Consider the following 19,948-nt stretch of genomic DNA (forward strand, 5'->3'; position numbering starts at 1 on the left):
TGAAAGGAGTCATTCAGCTGACGCCTTTATCCAAAGCCACTTACAAAAAAAAGGGTACTGTGTGTCAAGGACATGTTCGTGCAGCGGTAAGTACTGTGACAGTATGAGAGGGGATAGATTTATTATGTCCAGTTTTGGTAGTGCTAGGAGAGGAGGTGCTCTCTGAAGAGCTGGGTCTTCTGGGACGTATTTAGGGCTAAATGCCTACCCTAATGTTGCTTCTTTGACAAACCAACAGGTAAAAGGTTCCCCTATGGCATGATCATGAAAAACCACTTTAGGTTCTAACTTGAAACCTTATTTTAAAGGTTGTAGTATGCATACACATCGGGTTAACTGGTTGGGTTGCTTGTAGATATTACCTCCTGCATCTACCAGCTCATAACTGGTACGTACTGTATTTGGATGATCCTCACACACACCAGCAGCAGCATCAATAAAAAGCATTAATAACACAGTGGAAAGATTTTTCAGTTTGAGGTGGAAGTTTAGTCCCAGTTTCACATTTTCCTAATGATGTGCACATTATATAGGAAGTCAAGTTGGATCCAAGTTGTTTCCTAGCAACCTTATTCTAATGAAACGTTCTATAGCGACCATTGGAATATATATTTTTTACTTTTCTTCAGTCTCCTGTGGCAGAGAGAGAGTTTTCTGTAGCATTTATAACCGAGTGGATCATTCCTGGCTTGACATTTGCATGCAATCTTCGATAGCTGATTATTATTCTGTTTCATAAACACACACAAACACACGTGCACAGCAGGGAAGCGGGGTGAAAGTACAGAGCTGTTGGAGGTATAATCAGGTTTAATTTTCCCTCTGTGGACCCGGTGTGTGCTGCGTTAGAGGGGGGACGAGTCCACACATGAAGGTGTTGGTTCTTTATCTTGACAGGAAACAGAGAAGGGAGGCGTGAAGATGTCCTGAGCTGTAATTACACGAGGCTGACTGCTTCAGCTGAGACGAAGGAGTTAAACGACTCCATCTTTGCTCACCTGGCTCTGGAGGATTGCTCCGACACTTTGATGTGGTTGCAGTCAATGATTTTGGATTAAGATTGTCTCTGGGTGTTGTTGTGTTTAACTGCTGTTTGCACAGACTTACACTTAGCTGGTGTTTTTTGTGAATTATTTATGGTTTCAGCCCTTAAAATCATTGTTTTTGATCGAGCTATAAAAACTCCCTCCTACCCAAACACAGTGCACAGACACATCAGTGGGGTTTGATTTTGAAAACACAATCTGAAGCTTTGACGTCTACAGTTCATTTTGAGGTCTCACGAGACGTATAATCATCTTAACCAGAGATAAAAATGTAACACTATGTGGGGCAGAAACGCGGCACTCAGTACAAACACTCATAAATTTATGAGCCGGTGAAGAACAAATCAAACAAACCGTGCGGGGGCAATTCTTCATTGATGTTTTGCAACCAAGCGTAACCAGTCTTTCCAACAGTTTGTTCAGATCACATCATCCTATTTAAAGGATAAGTCTGCTGATAGAAAAAGTTGTATGAAGACTTTTTGTGGCTCCAGAGGGAGCTGCTGGACGTCTGATAAATTGTTAGTTGGGTCTTTCTAACTCCACAACATTTTTTATATCTTCACAGTTTCTTGTAGTCTTGTAGTTTCCGAGGCTACAATAGCTGCTGCTCGCATAACACAACAAATCTCTGATCAACCTGTCAGAGCTCAAGATGAATTGTCGGTCATGTAGGCTACGGTGTTGCAATGTATCAATACAACTCTGTTTCTTTACGTTCTTAACTCCAACATAGTAGATGGCCGTAACGCACCTTAACCATAGACAGTATAAAACATGGACGTAGTATCTGTGACATCACCCACAGAGTGGGAGCCAGAGCCAGCCTCAAGTGGACGTTTGAGGAACTGCAGTTTTTGGCACTTCTGCATAGGCTTCACTTCACAGCCACGGAGGTTGCCACTTGACCTTAACAATTAATTTACGGTTAAGCGGCCGCCCCGTGTGTAGAGGCTATAGTCCTCACTGCTGCTGCAGCTGGCCACGGTTCGAATCCCGCATCGGACGGCCATTTATTGTGTGTCATTCCAAAGGCATAAAGGGCCAAAAAAATAATCGAAAAAAAGAAGCATGTAATAAAAATCTAATGTCCCAAAGATGGAACGATAAAATGCTAAAACACATAAGTGAGATCCACGAGATGGAAAGACTGAGACTGAAGAAATATTCATACATTAGAAAAAGGCCAAAAAATGGAGGAGATATTTGTTCATTTAAAAATGAAGTCTAGTGTGTTTCGACGTTGTTTGTCCCCTCTAACTCAGACTTATCAAATGTCTGATGCACTGTGCTGTTAGCTGAATCTACCTAATAAAACTTAACAGAAAGAAACTGCAGTTCATTTTTAATACAGTCCGACATACAACACTCCACACCAGACGTGTATTAATCCATGACTAAAAATAGTCCCCAACAAATTCAAACTTTATGGCTCGAGTCAAGTTTTGTGAGTCTTTTATAAAACAAATGACACGTTTTAAAAAAGTTAATGAGTTCAGAATAAATGTGCTCGGTGCTGAGAGACACATTCAGGGTCGGGAAGTTGTAAAATACTGCGACAGACTGATGCACTGCTGGTTTTGGTCTTTTAATGGGATTTGGTTTTCTAGCTGACACTTGAGGTTGAGTGTGACTCACAGTCTTACTGCATGACAGTTTGGCAGCTGATTACTGTTGGTGCTGACTCTGTGTCCTTTCAGTTTCACACTATGTGACGGCTTCATTGCAGGTCGAGGTACTGTGGCAGGACGTCGTTCCAGAACTGCTGAGAGTCGTCCGGGTTCTTCTCCCCCGCAGCCCTCGCCTTCGTCCTCGGCGCCGGTTTCGGTGTTTCTTTCTGTTGTTTGTCTTTTCTGCCTGAGGGAGAAACTTCAGGAGGAAACTTCTGTGTGTCCCTTTGTTTTGTTTTTGTTGGTTTTACCCTTTCCTCCTCCTCCTCTTCTTCCTCTTCATCTCCTTCTTCCTCCTCCTCCTCCTCTTTCTCATCTTCCTCTTCGGTTTGCTCTGCACTATGTTTGACAATTCCTTTTTCCTCACTCTCCTCCTCTTCCTCTTCTTCATTAGCCTCTTCCTCGCCCTCTTCACCCTCACCTGCCTCAGAATTGTTACTTTTCTTTCCCACAGTTTGTTTATGCTCTTCTTCCTCATCTCCCTCTTCTTCTTCTTCTTCACCTTCCTCCTCCTCCTCCTCCTCCTCCTCCTCATCGCTCTCTACCATCACCTTTTTACGAGTGTCAATATTTTGATATTTTCTCTCTATTCTTTCCTCCTTCTCCTCCTCCTCACCTTTACTCTCTTCATCTTCTCCTTCCTCCTCCTCACCCTCTTCTCCATTCTCAGCTTCCTCCTTACTCTCTTCTTCCTCCTCCCTACTCCCTTCTTCCTCCTCATCATCCTTACTTCCTTCTTCCTCCTCATCCTCCTTACTCTCTTCTTCCTCCTCCCTACTCCCTTCTTCCTCCTCATCCTCCTTACTTTCTTCTTCCTCCTCCTTGCTCTCTTCTTCCTCCTCTGCAGTGTCGTCCTCAGCTTCCTCCTCATCTCTAGATGATTCTTCCTCACCCTCTTCTTCCTCCTCCTCATTTTCTTTATCGCTCTCTTCATCTTTATCTTCCTCCTCTTCGTCGGCCTCCTCCTCCTCCTCCTTGCTCTCTTCCTCCTCTGCAGTGTCGTCCTCAGCTTCCTCCTCATCTCTAGATGATTCTTCCTCACCCTCTTCTTCCTCCCCCTCATTGTCTTTATCGCTCTCTTCGTCTTTATCTTCCTCTTCTTCGTCGGCCTCTTCTTCCTCATCAACACTTGCTTCGTCCTGTTCGTCACTCTCATCCGATTCTTCATCTTCTTCAGAGTCTCTCTCCTCATCCTCACTCTCAGTGGACTCTTCTTCACCTTCTTCCTCTGCGTCGACCTCATTTTCTTCAGAATCAGACTCTATAGTGTCACTGCTCTCGGTTTTCTCCTCTTCCTCCTCCTCCTCTTCTTCCTCCTCTTTGCTCTTGCTGCCTGTACTCCCTGATTCTTCATCACTGTCATCTTCATCCTCACTTTCTTCTTCACTGGACTCTTCACTTTCACTCTCCTCTTCCTCTGCAGTGTCTCGTACCTCTGAGTCACTCCCTCCTTCAGCTGTTTCCTCGCTGCTCTCTCCTTCCTCCTCTTCAGCCTCTGTAACGTCACTCTTCTCGCTTCCCTCATCTTCCTCCTCGCTGCTGGAGGCGCCTGTTTCTTCCTCACCCTCTTCCTCATCCTCTGCAGAAACACTCTCTTTTTCCTCTTCTATGTCATCACTACTTTCACTTCCCTTCTCCTCCTCTTCTTCTTCTCCCACATTGCTTCCACTCGCTCCCTCTTCATCCTCGGCGTCTGTTTCATCTCCCTCGTTATCCTCGTCCTCTTCAGATGGCTTGTCGGTTTTCTCGTCTTCTCCAGCATCTTCTTGCTGAGAAGTTTCTGGGTGTGAGTCACTGTTCTTCATCTCTGTCTGTGAGATGTTTTCGCTCCCAATCTGCTCGGACATGTCACTTTTCACCTGTGACCCATCATCGGCGGTATCTTTGCTCTCTTCCTCTGCTTTCCCTGACTCTGATGGGACGCTGGGCTCCACATCTTCTCTCCCCTCTGGTGGATTCGAAGCTTCCGTTGAAGAAAAATGTGACAGCGTCGAGGAAAAGGAAGGCTGCATAATTGCGCTCTGCTTTGTGAACTGCTTCACTTGACTGGTTTTATTTGGAGTCGAGGTAACGGTGTCACTGTCAGACTGGAAACCCCCAAAGCTCATCACTGGTTCACTAAGGACCGCCATAGCTGCCCCTGCTAACCCGACAGCAGGAAGAAGAGAGGCTGCCGTGCTGAAAACTTCCCCGAGGTTTGATTTTTTCTCAGTCGGGCCCTCAGATTCAGACTCTTGCAGTGATTTGGCACCGCTGACAGAAACCACCTCTGTTCTCTTGGGACTTTGTGAGGAAATGGGGTTATATAACACTTCAATAGGTGTGTCCTGCTGTGATAACAGCGGGCTGGAAGCTTCAGCCTGCTTGCTCCTCGGCTTGGCCTTCATTTCTTTAGAGTCTCCATCAGCTTTAACTCTGACTTCCACTCCTTCTCCTCCCTCTGGCCTCGTTTCTGCCTTCGGTTTAGGTTCTTTTGACTTCTTCTTGTCAGAGCTGTCGACATTAGGCATCTTCTGCTTATCTGCACTTCTACCTTTCACTTTTTGAGCTGCGTTCTTTGCAAAGTTTGACTCATTTTCCACAACTTCTGCTTTGCTTTTACTGTTTTCTGCCCGTTTACTTTGATTTTGAACCGGTGTGGATTTTACCTTTTGCTGCTTCCCTTTATCTTTCGCACCTTTCACGCTTAAGGCTTTCTTAATATCAGGCGTCGGGGCAGGTGTTGGTTTTTTCACCGGTGGTGATTTTACACCCAGTGCTTTACTTTGACCTTTTCTCTGTGCATATTTAAGCTTGTGCAAATCTTGTGTTGGAGTGGATTTGACTCGCTTTGTCTTCACCCCGACGGGTTTGACGTCAGTGGTTTCTGTATCTTCTTCCAGAGCTGATGGTTTATCTGTCTCTCTCATTGTTTTCTTTAAGGTGCCGGCTTTCATGTCCTCTTGGTTTATATCACCTTTTTTCAGATTTCCACTTCTCCTGGCATTTTCCTTCACTTCAGTCAGTCTCTGTGTCTTCCGGACAGATTGAGGAGTCTTTGGCATCGACTCTGATTGTTTGCTCTTCTCACGTTTTGGTGATTTAATAAAGGAGGATTCCTTTCGAGCTTGTTCGTCTTCTTGGCGTTTGATCTTAGAGGACTGCTCGGTAGTGTTCTCTTTGCCCTTGGATGTGACTTTAGGGTTTTTAAAACTTTTTGCGCTCTTCAGTTGAGACGCTTCTTCCTTCAAAGATCCTTTGAGGAGCTCTGTGGGTAAGGCCTTCCCAATGGACCGGAGCGGTCCGGCAAACGCCTCTGCCTCTTCTGTAGTTCTTCTGAGAGCTCGGCCCTTCTTCTTCTCCTGTAATAAATCACAGAGAAAACAGCGATTTAGTCAGATGTAAAAATAAAGCAGGTCATCAGCCCGGCGGTTCTGTGCAGAGCTGTACAAGGCGCAGCAGCAGACCTGCAATCAACGTGACTGCACATGCAGTTTTGGCATTCGATGTTTTATGTGTGTTTTACTGCCAAATTCATGTCATCTCTCGTCGGAGGAAGTGGTTTTGTGTTCAATAACACGGTGTGATAACACAACAAATTACATTTTACCAGAAGAGAATCAGGATATCAGGATTGGTTTTGTAGTTGTTTTTGTTGGCGTAGATGTCATTTATAATCTCTTGAATATAATTACAGTAAAGTACATTGGCAGCAAACACATAGAAAGAAAGTACATATAGAGTATATTTAGATCATAATCATTACCATCTATATTTGTACATGGTATGATGTTGTACAGTATAATTTACATTAAAGAAACATCACATATGGAAAACGGAGAATATCGCAGGACATATGTGCATGGTGGGCTCACGTAACTCATCAACAAGTCTGTCATCGGGTTGAAATACAGATGTGGGTGGGAGGTAAAGAGAACCGTGGTCATGGTTGAGAGAAAAGTCTTTATTTTTCCTCTGCGCCATCTGCACCGCAGATAAACAGACGGTGGTTAATTGGAGGTCATTGAGGTGTGATGTAAAAAAAACAAAAAACAACCCGGCCTCGTTTAATCGCAGTCCAGACGCAGCTTCACGAAATCAAATTGATTTATTTCACGCATCATCGTATCTATCGTATCACATTAAAGCATGCACATGAACAAGGACACTCAAGTACTGTACTTAAGTACAATACTGAGGTACTTGTACTTTACTTAAATATTTCATACTTTGTACTTCTACTCCACTGTTGAACTGTACTCGATTCTGAGTCAGTCTAAACTGCAGTTCCTCAAACGTCCACTTGAGTCAGTCTCCATAAGTCCCCAGGTTCAAATGTCCAACTTCACAGCAGAAATAAACATGTTTACAGCCTGGTACAAAAAACAGTTTTGGTCTCTGTAGCTAATTTCCCCGTTCATGACAACTGTACTGAGGGTGAATTTATATACAACTCACCTGTTCACATTATATTAAGGCTTAAAGTTATGCAGGAATAAGAGCGTGGACGCTTTGATTGACAGATGATGTTAGATTAGCCAGCAGGCTGAAGAGGCAGGACTACCAACATAACGGCGGCCACAGATTTTGAACTTTAGTCTTTTCACCTCTGTCATTATGTCTGAAGAGGCTGCTGAGCCGAGTTACATTGGCCACTTGCCCAGCTCCAGGTCTGGCACGACACCGGCTCCACTCCCTGTCAGCATTTGCCTGAAGACCTCCTCTTTTCGATGGTCCCTGTGGTACAAACACTAACACTTCCCCGGTGCTCTGAGCTCACAGTCTGGACAGGTTTGCAGCTGCAGTTTACTTCACTGTCCATCAGAAAACTCTGTAACTCACAAGAAAGTCACAGAAAATAGTTGATGTGACTTTACTCCTGTTGTAAAGTGTCACATACTTCTCGTTGGTGATTGTACCCCGAGCACAAAGTTACATAGAGCAGAAGCAGACACCATTCACCTGATTTCACATCAACGTCGCGTCAAAATGATTTAATTTTATTTTACGGTAGAAAAGTCACACAATGGGGCTCTTCAAGTAAATCTCTGAATCCTTCTTGCAGCGCTGCACATGAATGTACAGACTCGAACAGGAACGGTTTACTGAGCACCACATGTTACACTATGACACACAACAACGCAGGAGACTCCTTCACGGCTTGCTTCATCACTGGCTGTGGAAACACTGATGAGATGTGGCAAGATTCCTGCCAACTTTTCCCAAAGCATTGTATGTGTGTGTGTCAGTGTGTGTGTGTTTGTGTATTGGAGGCTGGAGCACAAACACATTTGTGTATTTGGCAGCAGTGAATCTACTTTGAGGAGATCCATTGCACACATTCTTCAGGAGGAAAAAAAAGCAAGTGAATGTGAAAAATTGAGCCCAAAATACTTAAATTCACCTCAGTGTTACACCAAGTGGAAAATGTCTCCACAGGCACATACGCACATACGGTATGTATGCTGAGCTATGCACATTTCCTGGAAAAGTCAGTGAGTGTTCAACGTTGCTGCTTCCTGCCCTGGAGTGCACATAATCTAGACCACAACCAAGAAGCCTAAAGAGGAAAATAGCATTCAGCTGACTCTATGTTTATGACTCTGTGGACAATATATTGTATTTCACAACTCCAAGAGTCTATCAGAAAACCATCCGACAAGGAGCCATTAAAAATCACTCCTCTCACCGTGTTTGGCAAAAAGCCAGAGTCGTCTTCTCTCTCAGAGACATCCTCCTCCACATCTTCTATGACAATCTGTCTTGGAAAGGTTTCTCCCTCTGAAAAGAAGCAGACAGTGACAAGGTTGTACAGCTGTACAGTGGAGCGTCCGCTGCTCTATTTTCATGGATTTGCACGATAAAACTCAGCACTGCACTGGAACCGACTTTCCAGCCAGTTGTTCAAATTACAGGCTGAAAATACCTGTTTGTGGTGAAGCAGGATGCTCGTCCTCACTGGGATGTTTATTGGAAATATGACTGGGCGGTCTGTCGGGGCTACAGGGCTCTTTAGGTGGCAGAGGAGCTGAGAGTTTTTCAATTAAGGCCTTTTTTGCCACTCTATAGGTTTGTTTCTTTGCAGTCTTTTTAGGAGATACTGGGATGTAAGGGTTACGTGTAGTTACAGACTTTGGTGACAGTAAGGGTGAAGGCAACTCTTTGGATTTGGATTCATTCTGAAAGGTGTTTGATGATCGGGAACGTCGGCTCGAAGGCTTGGAGGATAACACTAGAATCTGAGGGGATTTGGACGGAGGTCTCGGCGAGAGTGGTGGGCTCGGGGTTGCTTCTGATTGTGATTTGGGGGTCGATGAAGGTGTACTAATGTCCTTTGAAGGTGTTTTAGGGGTTTGGATATTCCTGGATGTTTGTAAGGAGGTGTTGAGGAAGCCAGAATTTAGACGTGGGAGGTTCTGAAACGTCTCCCCAAACAGCTCCACAGAGGTCCCCTGAAAGACGAGAGGGGAAATAACAAAAACATTACAGAGTATGAGGTCTGACCCACATCTATGGAGCGCCCCCAACCAGTTAGAGAGTGGCACTGCAGCGGAGCTACAAACTAGTGTAACACTGCTCCCTACTGGAGTTAGACAGTGATTACAGTTCAAAGTTAAAAACTTTTAGTATCACAAAGAATCTAACTCCTAGGACTAAGACAAGAAGACACCTATGAGACAGATTGGAGTGACACTTGGTTTAAAGCACAAACACAGACAAAGTTTAAATTACTTCAGTATCAATGAGAATATATATAACTCCTGTCAGGCTTTGTCATGTGTCTGCTAATGTTCCAGATGTTTGTGTTAAATGTTTCTACGGGAAGGGTTCTACAAAACATCTGGAAGGATGTTATGATCATATGACCTGCTGACATCCAGAGCTGTTAATGGTTAAAATTAAGGAGCATTTAGTTTTAGAAGTCTTGTAAGAACCTGGAAAATAAATACCAAGGTAAAGGGTCTTACTTTTTCTCTGTGGCGGGCTCGAGCAGAGAGGGCCGACAGTGGGACGAGTAGATTGGGATCAATCGAAGTGTCCAGCAGGAGAATTTCTGTGCGACTTGACTCGAAATAAGTCTCTGTGATTGTGACATCCGTCTCTGGAAACACCTCGAGGTTCTCTGGTGGTCTGGGCACAGCCAGTAACACCATGTGGTTACCACCGCAGGACACCTGAATGTGAGAAAACAATCTGCCCATTCAGGATATAACATTTGGGAGGTGGTGCTGTGTTTTAAGCCACAGGTGGAGCTGGGGGGAGACACGACCAACCTTTAACTTCATCACATTCACTTACTAGTTGAACACTGTACTTGAGAAAACGCGTGCAGAGTGTCGGGCTGAACTGGTTGATGAAGTTCTCCTCTCCTAAGCCAAGTTTTCCATGACGACCGTCACCAAATGTGTAGAGGAGCCCGCTGTCTGTGGAGGAGGAAGACAAACATCCCGACCCGCAGACATTACTGCAACTAACTCAGCAGCCTTGTGCAGAGAGAAAACAGTCGATCTGTGACTCCTGTGCGATGGAAATTAACATTTCATTCAGATAATTGAAAACACACCAAGGTTAACATGTGGTGCTATTTTTTTTTTTTTATCATAATGACTTGAAACGATTGCTTACTTGTGATCACAGCGGTGTGGCTCGCTCCACAGGCGATATGCTTGATGTCACGGTTACAGGGGAGCTCCAGTGGTTTTGGCAAATCGACTTCAAACAGAAATGTACCGTGGCCCAGCTGACCGTGCTGACCCCTGCCGAACGTGTACACGCTGTCCTCTGACACAGCAAAACACACACACGAGGAAACAGACTACTTTGATTAACAGCAGTGATGGAAAGTGCTTTAAGAAAGAAAGTTTACTCCACTACAGTTACCTTACTGCATGAGTTACTTTGAAGTTAATGAGACCTAAATTATTATTTTGCTAAAGATTGGCCATTGCAGTGAGAAAATTCGAACCTGTTTTAATAGAAGTCAACAAGTTTAATACATTTTCTACAATAAGGTGATATTTTCCTTGATTCTGAAGCAGTGATGCTTTATTCTGTCTTTATTCTGAGCTCTTGAACTTGCTTTCTATCAGAGACAGGCTGAAATTGTCTCTCTAATTGTCTGTTTTCTCACTGAACTCCATATAAAATAGTTACAATCATTAAAATGCTACTTACATGTTAAAGGTAGGTGATGCAAATTCAATAAAAAGGTTGTTTTGCATGATGACTACTTGTACTTTTAATACTTTCGGTACATTTTGGTGTGAGTCCTGTCATCTGCAGACATTCTCAGACGACTCTGCAGTTGTGTGTGGTGCATCAGTGATGGAGAGTTGATGGTTGATCTGCTTTCTACTGTTAACTCACCTGTGAGTGCCACCGTGTGCTCCCCTCCACAGGACACCTGAGTGACACGACCCAGAATCTCCTCCACCCGCTGAGGGACCCTGTGATTGGCCAGCTGCTCCACCTGGAGACCGAGCCTTCCATTTGCACTCTCACCGAACGTGTAGAGATCTCCGTCCACTAAAACAAAGCATTCTCAGCACGATAACATGAAGTTGAACTCGCTGTGCTGTGTTCGGTCGGACTGTGTTGTACCTGTGACGAATGCTGAGTGGTGGTACCCACAGGAGACCCACATCACTGCTTCCCCGACATTCACCTCTGTGGGTTCTGCTGCAATCTCCTCGTAGCCCAAACCAATCTGACCCACCGAGTTGTCTCCCCACATGAACAGCCTCCCGTCCTCTACCAACACACACAAACCACAAATCAAACATCACACGCGATTATGAGTATGTACAGTTTTGGCCGAAGCGTCTAGACTAACGAACTGTTCGTACCCGTTAAGGCAGCTGAGGTGTTGCATCCTGCAGAAAGAGTTTTGATTGGTGCGTGGTCACAGAAAGGACGCAGCAGGTGAAAGGACGTCGTGTTGTTGCAGTGGCCCAAACCGAGCTGCCCTACCTGGTTACTGCCGGCGCCGTACACACTCCCCCGCCCTGAAAAAAATACACAAAACCTGAATTAAACACAGCAGGAACAACACATACCGGGCACTATATCAAATGATTTGTTCATCATCTTACATGTGCAGACAATTGTGTGATCTTTTCCACAAGCCACAAGCTTCACCTTCTCAGACTTTAAGGCTGGAAGGGAAACACACAAACACACAGACGTTACAGCTACTGAACATTACATCAAAACACTCAAAATAATGGATTATTTCGCCAGTGTCAAGACCACCTAGACCAAGACTAAGGCATGATCAAGACCAGAGTGTATCGAGACCAAGACTTTGAGGGGTTGAGACCAAGAAAAAATACCCTTGGTCTGTTGTCCGCTAATATATAGCCCTCTGTTAGAAACCTAGGTATACGGATCGATTCAGACCTCAGCCTCCACCCGAAAATCAATAAACTTCCAACTAAGAATCCAGAATCAAAGCCATGCTCCCACAGTCTGACCTCGAAACTACTACTGCAATTTACTCCTCTCCAGTATCAACAAAAAAACAATCACTCTCATGCCACCAACTAGAATTTAATGAACACATTTAAAGCCCCTTCCTGGTCTGCCCTCTAACTATATTGCCAGCATGTTAACCCCGTACGAGCCAGTTCACAGGCTTAGATCCTCAGGCGGATCACTTCTATTTAAGCACCTATAAAGGTGCTATATAAATCAATAAATTAAAGTAAGTAAGTAGCTGTTTTTGTGTGCAGCATTTCTTTTGGACACTGCTTTTCTGCAATCATATTTCATTACAGAAGATTAGTTGGGTATCTCCTCCCTGACAGCCATTATTCACTTTCTTTGAATGCATGTGAAGGGGATGCAGAGAGGGGTGAGAGTGATTAACAGTACCACAGATTTAAAATACTACTACTAACTACTGGAAGTTTTACAGTGATGATAGAGATATACCTGCAGCTGGGGTCTTGACCGGTCTCATCCATAATAAAGATGATCATGAGTTGCAGCTCTTTTGTAAAATAACTCACCTTTCACAGAGGCAGGTTTGCAGACAGCAGGCTTAAAGCCATGTCCCAGTTGACCCCAAGCATTAACGCCAAACATGAGCAGCCTGCCATTTTCTGCAGACATACAGTAAGAACAATCATCAATCAGATGACGTATGTTTAATTAAACAACACATATTTATAGTTTCAAATGTGGACAGACTGTGTGCACCTGTGATGACAGCAGTGTGCTCTCCTCCACAGGAAACCTGCACTGGCTGATCATTCTTCAACCAGAATTTACCAGGCACATTATCAGCAAAGCAGCTCCTTCCAAATGTGAAGACGGCTCCTGTTTCTGATGACAAATAACAAGTAACTCATCTTGATGTGATGTGATGGGACTTAAAGGCAACACTAATTTACTCTTCTCTAATTTAACACCGGCTAAATCCTGACCCAACCTGCTGTCACCTTTAAGTAGCAGCCTGACAGAAATAGCAACAGGTTTACCACACGCACACATAATGTGTGCAAACCGTTATTAAGTATAACTACTGTTCATAAAGCCTTGTTGTTATAGAAAGTACTCTTACCGGGTATATCCACCTCTTTCTGTCCCGTCATCTTCACTCCTGGCCCCGCCTGACAGCTCCTCAGCCTCACCTTGTGGTGACGGTGCTCGGCCGGCTGTCAGGTTATAGTGATGGGAAGTTCGGTTCTTTTTAGGGAGTCAGATCATTTGACTCACCAAGAAGATCCGGCTCTTTCGGCTCCCAAACGGCTCTTCATTTCATAATTCAGCCAAATTTAGCGCTGTTTTGATTTTTGATTTATATGTGTGCACATATCATGTATATATTCAATACAGCCTTTGTGCTGAAGTATTTAAAAGTAAAAAATTACATTTTCTAATATCAATAAATTAATGCACTAACTTGCTTGTACAAACACTATGCTACACAAAGCAGATAGAAATACCTATAAAAACTATAAAATGCATAGAAATGCTGCTTCTTTTTCTACTATCACTCAACGGCTAACGTACCAGAGCCGCCGCCCATGGGTTACTTAAAAGAGCCGGTGTTGTGTTATATTAAACACCCTTGTTGTGAAATGCAAACCACTCAGTTGTTTGGAAAGTGAAGCAATTCGCCTTAATATCGCAAATAAACGCAGGGGAAAATGCTACTTTACGGTTTTAATATACAATTTTAACATACAATCGGATGATAGCGAACACAAAACAACACCTTTTTGTATGTTCTGTGGAAATATACCCCAGCCTTAATTACAAAATGAATTAAATAGATTTTTCTGAGCAAGTTGAATGTATGTGACTTGGCTTTCACAAGGCTTAATATAATCCCAGCTTTTCTTGCAATTCATAGGTTCAAAAGCATGTGCTTTTAACTTGGTTAACTGTATATAAGCTACTCATATAGGTCGAAACAACAGAATATCACCTATAATGAAAATATAATGTGATAGACAAGTCATAACCTCTGTGTGTTTCTCACCATTAAAGGACATGTTCTCCATCAAATACTGTTTTTAAGATATTAAATATTTTATTGCTGCTTTATAAAATAAAATACCTATCAAACTCATACATAAATTGGCACCAAATGTATGCTGTTAAAGGTAAAAAGGAACAAAATTATGCAGGTGGGGTGCATTTCATGGCAGGCCTTGTTTCACCATTTCCTGTGATATGTACGCCCTGCATACTAAACTGACTCTGGTTACACAAACTAGTCCCATCTGTATACTGTGAAAAGTATTTGAAGCTGGGATCAACAGAATATATTTTAAAACACAAACATTTCCAGATCCCTGAGATGTTTTCTATCTGTTTGGTATCATAAAATGTTTGTCTGGGGCCAAACAAGGAGTTTTAGCACAGAGGGGAGTCACCGGTGTTTCGATTGAAAGAGCGACCGTGTTAACTGGTGACCGACAACCGAATGCGCCATTGTAAGGTAAATGTAAAAAATAATAATAATAATAAAAAAATAAAGATACATTCACTAGGTCAGTTATAAATTATCTTCCTGTTTCTACAGCTGTCGTAACTACGACACCCACATACGATCTCCAGTTAACACGGTCGCTTGTTAATCCGAAACACCCGCCTAACGTTTCATCATGACATTACGGATAAACGGCTCACTTCTACGACATAATGTGGATAACAAGTAATACAATAACGTGTTGTCTTTCTTCTATAAATAATTATCAGCATGGTGTAAACTCTACGGGTGTACCGGAGGAAGCCACGCCCGCTGCGGTGATGTCAGCCCCGGCCACGCTGCAGCGCCTTACCGGGTTGGTTGTAGCTTCGGCTGCATGTCATGTGGGACAGGCAATGAAATAAAGTTGATGAAACAATCGCTGTACATTACACTTCCACTGAATCCACGCTTCCAGCTGCGATGTCCGCTAAACTGTTATCTGTGAATAACGCCCTTTTCAAATGTTTAAAGACTCTTCACGGCAGTCGCCAGCGAGGGTTCAGGTAAGCCACGTGACTTTATTTAATTTAATATAGTTATTACAAAGAATAACACATGCATGATGTTTTTTTGTTGACAGCACCGGAGCTGCTTCCCTCGGTTCAGTGGATTTAAAAGGTCGCAGCTTCCTCACCCTGAAGGACTTCAGCTCAGAGGAGATCAAGAGGCTGCTGTGGGTGTCAGGGGATCTGAAACAACGGATCAAACATGAGAAACAGGTAGACAACACACTGTTAAGTGCAGATTGCATGCGTGTTTGAGTGTAAGGAAGCTCACTGTCATTTCTATTTCAGTATCTTCCTCTTCTGCAAGGAAAGTCCATTGCTATGATATTTGAGAAGAGGAGCACCAGAACAAGAATGTCCACAGAAACAGGTGCTTCAGTCCAACATCCCCATTAATAACACATTTCATTGCAAGCGTCAGATTTAGACTAATTTCATACTGTCAGTTGAGCTGATACAGTTCATCGGTGTGTTCAGCGGTGTGGGAATCATTGTTAATATACACAAAAGATTTGCTGAAAGGCGACTTTCACCGCATCCCTGGAACAAAAACAGTCTCTTTCCCCCCCCTGTGCTGCCTCTCTTTAACAATCACACGAGGCTCTGAGCTTATTTTGCTCGTTTTTAATATCATAATTTCAGGTTTTGCTTTGCTGGGCGGACACCCCTGTTTCCTCACCTCTCAGGACATCCACCTGGGAGTGAACGAGAGCTCCACAGACACAGCCAGGTGAGTCTTATGATTATTATAATATAGCGTCAGTGAGTCGTTGTTGGAAGTAGGTCGTGTAGTGACAATTAGGTCTTTTATTCATATTTTATACTGTGTGGCTTCCCCCATCCTAATTTTCCTCCAGCTGTTCATTCCTATGTCATTCCTATGCAACAATATTTACACTACCTACAGCACACATCAAAATTGGCAGTTTAGGGCATACATAGATAGATGTGTGAGTGTTTGTGGGTCAGTATATGATCCCCCTGTGGCTCCCCTCTGTAATCTCTAAACTCCCACCGCAGGGTTCTCTCAGGACTCTGTGATATCGTCCTGGCACGAGTGTACAGCCACTCCACGCTGGAGGAGCTGGATAAGGAGGCCTCCATCCCCATCATTAACGGCCTGTCTGACCTCTACCACCCAATCCAGATTCTGGCTGACTTCCTCACCTTACAGGTACTGCAAACCGCTCAATATACAGACAGTTTTCATCCACTGAATGATAATAATCGTGTTTTCTAAATGACTACTCTACTCTAGGAGCATTATGGGTCCCTTAATGGACTAACAGTGAGTTGGATTGGAGATGGTAACAATGTCCTCCACTCCTTCATGATGACTGCAGCCAAACTGGGAGTTCATCTTAAAATCGCTACACCAAAGGTTTGCCTTATTTTCTGTGGTCTTTTTCAGTGAAGCCCTCTTCTTTATGGTGTATTTTTGTTTTGTAGTTTGCAGGGAGAGATGCTTGGAAAATAAAAACCTGTGGTTAACTGTATCTTTGCAGGGGTATGAGCCAGAAAGCAGTGTTATCCAGGAGGCACAGAGACTCTCCAAAGAGGTGAGCTCTACTCTAGGTGTCACTATTGTAAACAAAACTCTTGTCAAAGGACTTCTTATTCATTCATAACGATGCATTTTGTCTCAGCATGGGACCCAGCTCGTGCTGACCTCTGACCCGATGGAGGCCGCTCACGGCAGCAATGTTTTGGTCACCGACACCTGGGTCAGCATGGGACAGGAGGAGGAGAAGAAAAAGAGGCTCAAAGACTTTAAAGGTTACCAGATTACAATGCAGGTAAATAATAATTATGAAGAGGTACAATCACAGATTTGTGAGGGGGTCACCCGAACATGTCGGTTGCTTTTAGAGAACTTTGCGGTTATTTTTTGTCTAGCTGGTGACACTCCCTGACAGTAAGCCAGTCAGTTTCTCTCTCAAACATGCCCCTGCTGTACACAACACAGAAGAATTTAACATTCTTCAAATTGTTTGTATGGTAAACAACCCTCACACTAATTACAGACTTCATATGGCATATAACTCAGAAAGCTATAAATAGAAATCTTGCAGTAGATGATTGTATAGGTGATAATTATTTTATGAAAATCTATAAAAATGTTTCTTTATGCCTGGCAGGTATGTACATGTACTGTCCCTGGGCAAAAGAGCAAAGTATCTATATATATTTTGAGAGAAGCCATAAATATAATTTTTAAACAGATGAGTTCCATAAAAATGATTACGCTTGATTACATTACCCCTTAACTCCATGTTTTGGTCCACTACAGACAGGAAGTGTGGCCAAACCAGACTGGACCTTCCTGCATTGTCTCCCCCGGAAACTGGAAGAGGTAGATGACCACGTATTCTACTCATCCCGCTCCCTCGTCTTCCCCGAGGCGGAGAACAGAAAGTGGACAATCATGGTGAGTAACCTGATGAAACACTTTTATTTAACGTAGTGTGGGTTTCATTTGAACCTTACAACTGTCTGTCTGATTATTTTTCAGGGTCTGATGGTTTCTCTTCTGACTGACTACTCTCCGAAGATCCCCATGCTCAAGTTTTGATTTCAGGACTTTTACTTGTGCGTCATGACACATAGAAGTCAGATAGCATTAACATCACAAGATACCAAAGTAACTGCAGTGTTAAATTCAGAGCAGTGGATGCAGTTTTTGTCTTTGACTGTTTCTGTTCAACCATTAATATCCAAAGTCATCTGTTCATCTCTTTTAATGTTTCTTTGTTTACTGTGATCGAGAGGATTTATTTGTGGTTTACAGCGGAAATGTTAGAGGCGTTACTAAAAAATAAAAGTTTGCTTCATCTTGTTTAATGTCTTTATTTCACAACAACATCTAAAAAGCAGAAATTTGAACGAGAAAACGCAAATGCAACACCAACGTGTAGTTACATTTTGCGGAAACGCACATCGTTCACAATCTCTGTGCTCCTTAATACACGACTATAAATCCAGCTTTACTGCCTTTAATGTCTTAAAGCAAGTGAACTCCTATAACTCCTTTGAATGTATACAGATGTTCCTTTTACATGTCTTCATGTCTGTAATGTCCATTAACTGTACTAAGTGAGTAAAGTTTTGTAGTATTCGGTTTTATTTAGATAGCACCAAATCAGAACAGAGGTTTTCTCAGGACACTTTCCATACAGAGCAAGTCTAGACAGTTGTCTTTATTATTTTAATATTTATAGAGACCCAGCAATTGCCCACCATGAGCAAGCACTTGGTGATTGTGGCAAGGAAAAACTTTAGACAGATAGATAGATTATTGATCCTGAGGAAAGCAGCATGAGACACTGTAAACATACGTTAAAGTTAACTTATAAGATAAGGATATATTTTTAGTATATTTAAGAGCAGAAATCCTTAAAATGTTCCACTTCCAGCTTCTCTAATGTGGATTTGCTTTGTTTTATGTCATTAAATTGGATTTTGGGCGATTAGTTTGACATTTTTCAACATTTTCTCACTTTAAATAGATTAAACGATTACTTTATTAATCAAAGAAATGATAGATAGATAGATAGATAGATAGATAGATAGATAGATAACACATATAAACATACATTAAAGTTAACCTATAAGATAATATAAGGATATATTTTTAGGATATTTTGGAGCAGAAATCCTTAAAATGTTCCACTTACAGCTTCTCTAATGTGGATTTGCTTTGTTTTATGTCATTAAATTGGATTTTGGGCGATTAGTTTGACATTTTTCAACATTTTCTCACTTTAAATAGATTAAACGATTACTTTATTAATCAAAGAAATGATAGATAGATAGATAGATAGATAGATAGATAGATAGATAGATAGATAGATAGATAGATAGATAGATAGATTATTGATCCTGAGGGAAGCAGCATGAGACACTGTAAACATACATTAAAGTTAACTTATAAGATAATATATGGATATATTTTTAGGATATTTAAGAGCAGAAATCCTTAAAATGTTCCACTTACAGCTTCTCTAATGTGGATTTGCGGATTTGGATTTGGGGCAATTAGCTTGACATTTTTCAACATTTGTGGTTAAACAGTCGAAGGGACAGATACAGGAAATCTTTCCTGCCACATGCTATTACACTGTATAACAAAAGCTAAGTCATAATCTACAATCTACAGTCACCTCATATTTCTCCCTACTTTGTACATATCAACACTGCCAACTTGCTGTTTATACCTCTGTACAATATATTTTATTTTATCGTATTTACTATTGCTTTTTTGATATTTTATTATGTATATTTTGCTTTATAGTATATTTTTATTCTTTGTTGTCACTTGTCACTTTGTGTAATGCTGCTGCTGCACTATAATTTCCCAGCTTGGGATAAATAAAGTATATCTATCTGTCTATCTATCTATTTTCTCACTTTAAATAGATTAAACGATTACTTTATTAATCAAAGAAATGATAGATAGATAGATAGATAGATAGATAGATAGATAGATAGATAGATAGATAGATAGATAGATAGATAGATAGATAGATAGATGTTTCACTCTTGCTCTTCTCTTTTGAGACGTCCATAGAGGTTCAAATGCTTCATTAGGTCAACCGAAAAAGCCAAATCTCCAAGTCCAAACCAAGTCCCCGGGCCATACTTTGGACACCCCTGGTGAGCAGAGAGCGCCATCTAATGGACAGACTCGGCATCGCCCCGGTTCTGTGATTGGATAACGGGAGACAGCGTGTTTGTGCGGGAAGCTTTGATCTCCGTGGGTGGTCC

The 19,948-nt window shown here is 42.4% G+C and overlaps 2 protein-coding genes across 3 annotated transcripts; one reads left to right on the forward strand and one right to left on the reverse strand.

The window, feature by feature from the left end:
• Positions 1-2,312: 2,312 nt before the first annotated feature.
• On the reverse strand, positions 2,313-13,376 carry rpgra (retinitis pigmentosa GTPase regulator a). Of its 2 annotated transcripts, XM_027290739.1 has the most exons (13): positions 13,260-13,376; positions 12,896-13,021; positions 12,706-12,798; positions 11,788-11,850; positions 11,542-11,700; positions 11,297-11,446; positions 11,063-11,221; positions 10,322-10,477; positions 9,995-10,119; positions 9,664-9,870; positions 8,622-9,147; positions 8,385-8,476; positions 2,313-6,057 (listed from the first exon to the last, which is right to left on the reverse strand). In XM_027290739.1, exons 1-13 carry the CDS (start codon positions 13,288-13,290, stop codon positions 2,767-2,769), a joined length of 5,178 nt encoding a protein of 1,725 aa, XP_027146540.1. In that variant the 5' UTR covers positions 13,291-13,376; the 3' UTR covers positions 2,313-2,766. The 2 variants fall into 2 exon arrangements, with proteins under 2 accessions (XP_027146540.1, XP_027146541.1); XM_027290740.1 differs by lacking the exons at positions 12,896-13,021; positions 13,260-13,376 and having other exon boundaries at positions 11,542-11,568; positions 11,666-11,700; positions 12,706-12,725.
• A 1,607-nt stretch (positions 13,377-14,983) lies between these two features.
• Positions 14,984-18,020, forward strand: otc (ornithine transcarbamylase). Its single transcript, XM_019255735.2, has 10 exons — positions 14,984-15,181; positions 15,259-15,397; positions 15,473-15,554; positions 15,827-15,914; positions 16,205-16,358; positions 16,443-16,565; positions 16,690-16,743; positions 16,831-16,980; positions 17,475-17,612; positions 17,697-18,020. The coding sequence occupies exons 1-10, from the start codon at positions 15,099-15,101 to the stop codon at positions 17,754-17,756; spliced, it is 1,071 nt and encodes a 356-aa protein (XP_019111280.2). The 5' UTR covers positions 14,984-15,098; the 3' UTR covers positions 17,757-18,020.
• The last annotated feature ends 1,928 nt before the right edge of the window (positions 18,021-19,948 follow it).

Source organism: Larimichthys crocea, chromosome XVIII (genome assembly GCF_000972845.2).
Source record: "Larimichthys crocea isolate SSNF chromosome XVIII, L_crocea_2.0, whole genome shotgun sequence".
NCBI lineage: Eukaryota > Metazoa > Chordata > Actinopteri > Sciaenidae > Larimichthys > Larimichthys crocea.

What these genes read in the sequence shown, in the direction of transcription:
- otc (XM_019255735.2), top strand. Translation starts at nt 15,099, where the DNA reads ATGTCCGCTAAACTGTTATCTGTGAATAACGCCCTTTTCAAATGTTTA. An exon ending in GGATCAAACATGAGAAACAG is followed by an intron (nt 15,398 to 15,472) that starts GTAGACAACACA and finishes TTTCTATTTCAG; the next exon opens with TATCTTCCTCTTCTGCAAGG. An exon ending in CACAGAGACTCTCCAAAGAG is followed by an intron (nt 16,744 to 16,830) that starts GTGAGCTCTACT and finishes ATTTTGTCTCAG; the next exon opens with CATGGGACCCAGCTCGTGCT.
- rpgra (XM_027290739.1), bottom strand. Translation starts at nt 13,290, where the DNA reads ATGACGGGACAGAAAGAGGTGGATATACCCG. An exon ending in TCACACAATTGTCTGCACAT is followed by an intron (nt 11,701 to 11,787) that starts GTAAGATGATGA and finishes TATTTTTTTCAG; the next exon opens with GGCGGGGGAGTGTGTACGGC. An exon ending in CCACACCGCTGTGATCACAA is followed by an intron (nt 10,120 to 10,321) that starts GTAAGCAATCGT and finishes CCTCCTCCACAG; the next exon opens with ACAGCGGGCTCCTCTACACA.